This window comes from Manduca sexta, unplaced genomic scaffold (assembly GCF_014839805.1).
Source record: "Manduca sexta isolate Smith_Timp_Sample1 unplaced genomic scaffold, JHU_Msex_v1.0 HiC_scaffold_1559, whole genome shotgun sequence".
Taxonomy (NCBI): domain Eukaryota; kingdom Metazoa; phylum Arthropoda; class Insecta; order Lepidoptera; family Sphingidae; genus Manduca; species Manduca sexta.
The window spans coordinates 29,442-39,961 of NW_023592435.1; the positions used below are offsets into that span (position 1 = coordinate 29,442).

Sequence of the window (10,520 nt, forward strand, 5' to 3'; positions counted from 1 at the left end):
CTTCGTTCCATTTTACCTCCCATTTTATTTTTTGTTTTATAATCTATACTATTATATAAAGCTGAAGAGTTTGTTTGTTTGTTTGAACGCGCTAATCTCAGGAACTACCGGTCCAAACTGAAAAATTCTTTTGCGTTGGATAGCCCTAAGTTCGTGGAGTGCTATAGGCTATATATCATCACGCTATACCCAATAGGAGCGGAGCAGTAATGGCTAATCTCAGAAACTAGGAGTTTGAACTGAATAATTCTTTTTGTGTTGGATAGCCCTTTGTTCCTGGAATGCTATAGGCTATATATATCATCACGCTATGCCCAATAGGAGCGGAGCAGTAATCGCTAATCTCAGGAACTACCGGTTCGAACTGAAAAAATATTTTTGTGTTGGATAGCCCTTTGTTCCTGGAGTGCTATAGGTTATATATCGTCACGCTATGACCTATAGGAGCGGAGCAATAATGAAACATGATGCAAAAACGGGGACAATTTATTAGTTTTGAGAGCTTCTGTTGCGGGCGCTGCGTAAACGGTTAAAGTTATGCAACAATAATGTATGACGGGATTGTTCCTCTTAAAAAGTTCTACAAAAATATATCATAAAACAAAGTCCCCCGCTGCATCGGTCTGCTCAAACGTGTTAAACTCAAAAACTACCCAACGTATTAGGATAAAATTTGGTATGGAGACAGTTTGAGACCTTGGGAAGAACATAGGCTCCCGGGAAAATATATAGCGTGACTTTTATAACGGAAAACTTTAGCCCGAAAAACTTTATAACGCGGGCGGAGCCGTGGGCAAAAGCTAGTTACAACAATATACTTACGTAGTATATTACTTACTCTATGAATAATATCATACCTACCTATTTTAGTTACAATGTGTTTCTCTTTGATGTGCATTATATTATTATGATGTATCGAGAATTTTTCGAGAAATTCCAAAGTTGTATCCGGTCCCTGTCTACCAACCAATGTAATTACATAATCATTTATTACTTCCTGGACTGCGTTCTTTAGCCCGATGAATGTAAATAAAACGAATATATTATTACGCCTCATAAGGCATTTGATTATAATAATTATTATAGTGGGTATATAACATAGGCACCCTATTCTAAAGTCCGAAGTATTTTCAGATTATTACTTTATAATAATTATGCAAATTAGTTGGCTATTATTTAATCACAGTCCCAATTTACAACGACGAATAATAAAAACATGTTGGGACGATATCTACAAAAAGCATAATATGAAAAAATAGCGGAAACAGCGAAATTCCTGTGTGTTAATTTTCTGAGGTTAATTTCCTCACAGCTTGAAAGCAACACTGACTCAGTCAGTGACAACTGACAGTCACAACGTCATAAATATAAATGCTATGCTGGTTGGTTCGTATAAATCGAGCTGGTATTTATTGTTGTACGGGTTTTGTAAATCGCGACTAATCAATATTATGTTATATCACGCAATAAATACAAGAAAAAATTGTGTGTATTAAAGGCTTGACAAAAAGTGAGTGGACTATAAAGTGAATAGAACGTGGTTTTGATGCGGAATGAAAATAGTTATGCATTTCATTAGTATATAACATTTGTGTTTTAGGAGCCATTTACACATGGCTAGAAGTCACGTACTCTTTTTTATAGTGGGTGAAGCGACATGATTGTTTCAAAAGTACTTAAATAATAATTGAGAGAATTATATCCAGTATTTTAAAGAGATTTGAGGCATTATAAAGAAATGGATAGCAAAAATATACAGAAAAATGCTATGCAAAAAAGCGCTGAATTCACTTTCACCCCACCGCCCGAAGCGCCAGTTTTCGAGCCTACGCCGGAGGAATTTTTGGATCCGCTGGGATATATTGCAAAGATTCGTCCCGTCGCTGAAAAAACAGGCATATGCAAAATAAAACCGCCGGCGCGATGGCAACCACCGTTTTCGCTAGACGTGGATAAATTGAAGTTCGTTCCACGGATACAGAAAGTTAACGAACTGGAAGCCATAACTCGATTGAAATTATTGTTTCTAGAAAAAATATTGAAATTCTGGGAGTTACAAGGATCTCCTTTGAAAATACCCATGATAGAAAATAAAACATTAGATTTGTACTGTTTAAAATTCTGGGTGGATGAGGAAGGCGGATTTGAAAATTGTAAGAATCCAAAAAAATGGCGGAAGATAGCTAACGCGATGGGGTACAGTCAGAATGCAAATACTATGAATTTCCTAAGAAGCAATTATGAAAAAATATTGCTTCCATACGAAATATTCGAGAAAAGTAAAGCAGATATATTGAAAACAGTCAAAAAGGTAGAAATGAAAACAGAAATTAAATTAGATGGGGAAGGCAGTAAAAGTTCTTTCAAGGAAGTTTCAATAGAAAATATTACGAAAATAAAGGCTGAATCTGATGTAAAAGATGAAAAACCCCATACAAGTATTAAGAAAACAAAAACAGGATCTGATATAAAACTAGAAGTTGATTATTCCAAAATGGATGAAGAAGAATCAAAGAGAAACAGAGAACTGAGAAGACTAGCATGTTATGGCCCTGGGCCTAAAATGCCAGGACTGAATGATGAAGAATTTGACATCACTAAATCCAGAAAAAGGCCTAGATATGATTTGGACCCTTTAGCTATTTACACATGTGCCATTTGTCAAAGAGACAATAGAGATGATCTACTACTCATATGCAATGGTTGTTCAGATACTTATCACACTTTCTGTTTAAAGCCTCCCCTTAGTGCAGTTCCTGATGGGGACTGGCGTTGTCCTTGCTGCATAGCTGCAGAAGTTCATAAACCAGCTGAAGCATTTGGGTTTGCTCAGGCTGAAAGAGAATACACTCTTCAACAATTTGGAGAAATGGCAGATAAATTTAAATCTGACTATTTTGGAATGTCAGGGCATCTAGTTCCTACAAATGTAGCTGAAAAGGAATTCTGGAGGATAATTTCCTCAGTTGAGGAAGATGTTACCGTGGAATATGGAGCTGATTTACATTCTATGGATCATGGGTCTGGCTTTCCAACTAAGTCATCATTAAACCTCTATCCGGGGTGATCAAGAGTATGTTGATTCTGGCTGGAATTTAAATAACTTACCTGTACTAGAAGGCTCTGTTTTAAGATTCATTAATGCAGATATATCAGGCATGACTGTCCCATGGATGTATGTTGGGATGTGTTTCTCTGCATTCTGTTGGCACAATGAAGATCATTGGAGCTATTCCATAAATTATTTGCATTGGGGGGAAGCAAAAACTTGGTATGGAGTTCCGGGCAGTGGAGCAGAATTGCTTGAAAATGCCATGAAAGCAGCGGCTCCTGAATTGTTTAAATCCCAACCAGATTTATTGCATCAACTAGTTACTATAATGAACCCAAACATCTTAATGACTGCAGATGTACCTATTTACCGTACTGATCAACATGCAGGCGAATTTGTTGTAACTTTTCCACGGGCATACCATGCAGGTTTTAATCAAGGTTATAATTTTGCTGAAGCAGTAAATTTTGCGCCTCCAGACTGGCTACGGATTGGACGTGAGTGTATAAACCACTACAAAAATTTAAAAAGGTTTTGTGTATTTTCTCATGATGAGTTAATTTGTAAAATGGCTTTGGAGGGCGATCGTTTGGATTTGGAGACTGCATTGGAAACTCGAAAGGAATTGGTACGTGCAGCAGAAGAGGAAGAGGCACTAAGAAATAAAATGACCAATATGGGTATGAAAAACTTTCGTAGACTGCCATTTGAGTTGCTTGGTGATGATGAGCGACTCTGTGAAGTTTGTAAAACTACCTGTTTCTTATCATCAGTGTCATGTGATGAATGTAATATTATGGTTTGCTTAAGACATATAAGTGATATGTGCCCATGTGGACTGGAAAAGAATTTCATGAACTTCCGATATGATATGGACGAACTAACAATTATGTTGCAAACTCTAGAGTTTAGAGTGAACAGTTTTGATAAGTGGATGACAGAAACAAAGAATATTTTGCTACCTACCGCACCTGATATTGGTAGGCTTCAAAAATTAAAAGTTCTAATTGATGAGGCAGATGAACTTAAGATACCAAAGTGTGCACTATTAACTCAATTAAAAGACGAATACACAAAAGCTACAGAGAATATTGAACCAATTGTAATAGAGTTGGATGATGATTGGCGCTGAAAGTCTGTTTAGTACAAAATTAAATCACTCATCTGACCTTATTACAATAAAAACTTGTTACATGTTAAGGTAACAGATAAATGGTAATTGTATCAAATAATGATTTGAACTATGTTTCTAGTTATTGTCATCACAAAAAGTTTACTTATTAAAGTATCTTATAATTTAGAAATTGAAATACAAAGATTTGATTAAACAATATTATGCTTTAGTCAACATACCTAATTTTCTTTTGTGTTCAACGTATTATGAAATCTTGGACAAATATTCATGATCATTATTGTTAATTTATGTCTAATATTGTAGTATTGTCATTTCCAGTGTGTCTGAAGATATTTTTGTATTATAGGTATTATATCTGTATATTGAGGATTATGTACCTATTATGTAAGTGATAAGTAATAAGAATACTTCTCTTACATTAAATATTGGGAGTAAGAATTGTAACAAATCCCACCGTATTTTAATTAAATAAGATTCTTCAAGGTTTTGTATCTATGACTTCAGTAATGAATAAATACTTTCCTATTGTCTTAAATAACTAATGCTAAAACTGTATTTTTAACAAATGTGTAATAAAACTGTTATAAATACCTACACCTTGTAATATGAAAAAAAATACATGTTTGTCAGTTTATTTAACAATTATCCATGAAACATACCTATTTATGTATCAAAAACAGTATAAGTAAAGTGCACAAGTGTTGAGTAATAATTATAAAAATAGTTATAATTAAGGATGTAGGCAGCTGTGCAAAATATAATTAGATTTTTGCAAAACCTATTTACTAACATAAATTAATTTATTTAATTTAAATATTAGGATAAAGTACTGCCCAAGTTATGTATTTGTTGGAAACTTACAATTCTATGTAGATTACCCGATATTCGCTGTTACATGTTTATGCCTACATAATTTGATGTGTTCATAACCAATCAAGTAATTGCCACCAAAATGACATAATTTCTATTATTATTTCGCTTATATTCTTTATATTCGCCAGTAAAATAGTGCGAGATAAATAAAAAGTGATGCCATTTTGGTTCCATTCTTCTAAACAAGATGAAGAAGATATCGAAGATAGCTAATGTAATGAATGTTTGTTAATGCTCATCTTTGATGGTACAGACCAGTGTTCAGCTGGCTGTTTGGTCAGTTTAAGTATATGAAACCTGAATATGATACCAATTTAATGACAAGCAGTCAAAATATAAACTGTTACAAATTCGTTATGGAGTAACTAAAATGTTAACTTGTTCCCGTATAATAAAATTGTATTTACGTAAGCATGCAAAACTAGTCTAAAGTTTCATAGTTTAATCTGATATCATTAAGACATTCATTGCAACAACTCTACCTAGGCTGTGGTATATATTCTTATATTTGACTGCTTCGGTAGCGTAGTTCTATTGAGTACGCGGTAATTTCAGAACTATGAGATGTCTGGTTCGAATGTCGAGTCGGGCAATGCTAACCAAATACTGACAGTTCACTTATGCGAATCCTCAATTCCAGTTTGGCTTTTCGGCGGGTGAGGGCAGGCCAGGCTGTCGCCTGTGAGGGATATCCTAGGGAAAGGACGCCTTATGCTCAAGGTCAATACTATTGCGGGTAAAAATACTTTGAACTTTGAACAAATTTTTTTTGGATTGTGCGAGGTTTTTATATCAATGGTGACAGATTATGAATCTTTAGACGGTGCTGATGATAAAATATACTATTTATATAAATTTGCTGTGTAACATCATAAAAAGAGTACGGTCCGTTTTACAATTTCTGAGTAAATGCTTCTCGTCATATAAACTTATAAGTCGATGTAATACAAAACTGAGACTCTAATCTATGTTCTCAAACAAAATACTATTTACATTATAAAAATTATTTAAAATTTGTAAAACAGGCCCTAAATGATGTAAATACTGACACTACTTTTAATACGCACAATTATGCGTATTTCAACATATGATATTAGAAATGACAAACAACATTACACAAACTTGCTGTTGATCTCAATAAAAATTATTAGTTTGTGTAAATTTTGTATTTTATATAACAGCTCCTGATGGATATTATCACAATTAGACGCTCACAACTACATGATTATAAAAACATATATTTAATAGTTACTCTATGAAAATTCTGCTCATGTTGATTTGTATTGGACTCGTTAAGCATAGGATGAAACCTTCCTTCAAAAATATAAAATACATTTTTAGTTTACGTCCTGTAGCTACAACTTTTAAGGCTATGAGGTGTAAAGAAGTATGTCTGAATATATTAATTTCAGAGAAAACTGGGCCACTTATAATTTATTGTTTAAATATAAGATTTATAGATGAACCACCAAACCTTTTATGTTTTTTTAATTGGTTATCCTAGCAAGGTATAATGTTCAAATGTACCAATGATCCAACATTGCTTTTAACAATATTATATTGACACTGTTGTTGCAACACCTAGTAGTGCCGTATATTTTGCCTATAATTTTCGTTTGTAGTGTTAATGTAATTAAATTGACATAATTATGTATTTGGTAAAATATAAAAAGTAAATTCTTTTTAAATATAAGAATAAAAGTCGGCTGTAGCTAGAAGTTATTCTAGGTTTACTTATGTGCTAGATGCGGTTTTTTAGAGCTTGAGAATATATTTTTAATTTCATGAATGAAGATAAATATTTCCATATTTGTAGAAGAATAATATTTTATTTTTATTTACACCACGCGGATTATGTTATGTTTGATGACATTTCTGTAAAGCCCGAGAAGCCTGTGAAGTTTGAACGAAATTATTTTATAATAATGTCAGCAAGTCTGCTAGGATAATGCTATAACTAGGTTTACATTCATTTGACTGACTCCACGTTTGTAATATTAATTTGTACTAAATATTTTATCGCACTTGACTAAGATACAATTGATTTTATAAATATATTCAATTGTGTGATTTTAACTGTGATTCAAAATTTTGTTTGTTTGCCGCAGACGAATTATGTGTGAGTATTAAAACATAGGATTAAATGACTAGCTCTTAATTGTGCAATGTCTTCTTTTATTATCTCCTCATTCTATTCCCCTCATTAATATTAAAGGACATTAAATGATATTTCCAAATAGTTGTGCATTTTATTAAAAGTGTGAAAACTTAACAATTATTACGCAAATAAATATTTGGTGTTAAAAGTGTGATTTAATCACGATAAAACTCGTTAAAAATTATCTTCAAAATCCCACGCATGTTATCTTAACACTGAAATTTATCACAATTATTCAGTACTGACAAAATCTGATTAAAAAACTGTAATATGAAAATAGATTTGTGATATATGGTATATCGTAATTAATATCTCAATCAATTCTCATGTCATGGAAAATAATTAGATATAAATTATCCATAATACGATTAGGTATATAATATATTCTTATACGATTTTATAAAATTCTGTAGTGATAACATCGAATAGTTCCGTTACAAATTTAAACTTTAAATTTGTAACGAATGCGTCTTGGGTCGAGATAAAATGGACAAGAAAATGTTCAAGATTAAACGCATGCTTCTACTGGACGCACGTTTCATTCGAGACATTTGCATGCACTTAAGTACTGTATCACAACACGATATTATTAAAGTACATTTTTGCTTACAAAATTCTATACATTATAATACTGATACAATTGGAATAGGACGGGAATAATGTTCACAAAGTAAAAACCAAAGTTTTAAAATATCACTTGACTCGAGGCGTAATGAAAAATTGACGTTGGTCAGATCGTGCTTATATGAGATTCATAAGTTGCGACTTGCGAGGCTGTATCTGGCGTGGAAGAAAATGTTTGGCAAATTTTAACTCATGTTACCTACAGCGAGTAAACGTGGTGAGCAGGTTAATGTAGGTACAAAGAAATTTTATATAAGAGACTTTCCCAACCTCACACCCACCATTACAACTCCTGTAAGACAGGATCAGCAGTGGCTCGCATTTTATGACACCGAGGAATGAAGCTCGGCGAGTCTCAGGCAAAACTAATTTGTCATTATCCTGCAACGAAATATATATAAGTAGCTACATAATATAGACATATATAATCCAAAACTATAATTTGGTAACTATAGATCTTGAGGGGACAAAGACACTCGTAGCTCTTGCGGCTATTATCTAGTTATATGAGTCATGTTGGGCGTTTTTCCTTTTATAGGTTTATATAGGCTATGGGTATTTATATAGGTCAATAGTTATAAATTTAACCGAGTCAAGTGATAAGTAAGCATTCGGTCTACGTTTTATAAGGAGCACCATTAAATCAACGAGCTAGTCTTAGCTAATAAAGCTGACTTCACATTAAAATTATAAGTATGAAAGTAAATTAGCGTAAACGACAAATAGAAATAATTTCTATAAAATTAAATTATAAATAGCACTATTAGACCTTATATATAACAGTACAATTATTCGTTAAAACAAAAATATAAATATCAGTGATTAAAATGCGTTACAACGGCAGTGAAATTAAGTACAAAATATAAAATAAGCGCGAGTAAAAATATCAAAATAATACATGTTTTGATCGTCATTGAGTATTACAAAACTGATAAATCATAGCTAAATAAATAGTCCCAGCAACGGCTTACCTTGACCGCCTGAAGATATATAGTTACATTTCATTTAATAATAAATCCTATGCCGTTCGTGACTACCTTCAGCTCAGTCAAAAATATTGGGAAATACTACGGCCAATTTCATTAACCTATTCTACCACCACTATTGCATCGATAGTACAAATGAAGCAATTTTTCTCTTTATTAAAGTGAGCCGTAAATACGTTAAGTCCCGTAGCCAAGATGCCTTTCTGCAATCGTTAATGTTAGTAAACAGAATAATTTATATGCATGACATATCTTACCGATAAGTCTAGTACATAGATGTCATCCTCACACATTGCGTTAGCTTTAACGATCGTAGAAAGGCTGGGCTACGGACACAGATCTAAGTACGAACACAGTATTGCACAAGTATAACTACTGAGCACCTTAATACGCTTGTATTATTTTCTATTATTGTTCGGAGCGAAGCAATATGCCGTTTGTAGTCTAACATTGTAAAAGGTTTTGGCATATTTTGTGACCGACACATCTTGGCTGATGCCAAACCTGTCTGTACCGATCCCGCCCCAACCATGTTTACCAGAATGTTGATACGGGAACCGAGACTAGGTCCTCTTAGTTCAGTCGATTTAATAAAGATGTTACAGCGGCCTGCAATAGTTTACGTGCATCCCCTTTACAAAAATATATTTCCGAAATATACACTGCCTGATAATATATAATTGGACCAAAAACTTTGAAATAAATCATTTTTTGGATTTTGGGGAAAATTAAAGCATTGGTATTTGGAACAGCGGAAAGTCCTCGATGGACGAACAATTGAACTTGCATACTTCGATACCTACAAGTTTGTACGGAACCCTCGTTGCGCGAGTCCAACTCGCACTTGTCCGGTTTTCTATAAATTGTAGTAATGTAATTTTAGGAATAGCATGTACTTATTGCAGGCGACTGTACGGTATTACTATCTCTAGATCAGAGGTAGAGATTTTCTTTTTGGAAGACACAAACTAGAATTTATGAATGTGTAAATGATAATATGCTAGGTTCAGAGGCGGTTTCAGCTCATGTGCCGCCCGTGTGCAAGAAATTCCTTGGCGCCCCCTAGGAGACAATGTAGTGTTTAATTTGGATAATATGAAATCAAAAGTAATAGGTCGGGCGCAGATGGTCCGCCGGAGCCGCCTCCGGCTATGGTTTCCACTATGTCGATGCGATAGATGCTGCACGCATATGTTATTAGGGTGCGCTAGCCGACGGCTCAGATTTCTGAATACAAATTGTTGACGATTGACATCATTTTAAGAGTTTTCTGATGTATATCCGAAGTCAAAGGTAAAATAACAAATTTATATGGGACACGGGAAGCACCAGCTTGTGAATAAAAAAAAGAATCATAAAATCGGTTCAACCAGTCAAAAGTTGTGAGTTAAACAATAAAAGAAAAGAACAAAACAATTGTCTTTTGCAATGTAAGTGAGAACAACCGACTAGCGTAGCCTTAATAACTTGGTCCTTCAACTATTCATCCCTACTATCTCTTATTATTATATTGGTCGTTTATCACCTAACTTGTTCCTGTGACTGTATCTCGCATTTCCCTGCCTTTCGTTTCGATTGGCAACGCCAAACAAGCACCCGCTGCCAAGATAGCCGCCAGAGAATACACACCGGTAGCTATGACTATTGAATTTTTTAACAGCACCTGCAATCAAATAGAAAGATGTGAATACC

General features: G+C 33.9%; 1 protein-coding gene across 1 annotated transcript; it reads left to right on the plus strand.

The window, feature by feature from the left end:
* The first annotated feature begins 1,343 nt into the window (after window positions 1-1,343).
* LOC119191484 (lysine-specific demethylase lid-like) lies at window positions 1,344-7,226 on the plus strand. The gene is given in 2 exon segments (XM_037445367.1): window positions 1,344-3,061; window positions 3,063-7,226. Coding segments are annotated over 2 exon segments (2,445 nt in total). The 5' UTR covers window positions 1,344-1,738; the 3' UTR covers window positions 4,185-7,226.
* Window positions 7,227-10,520: the final 3,294 nt, after the last annotated feature.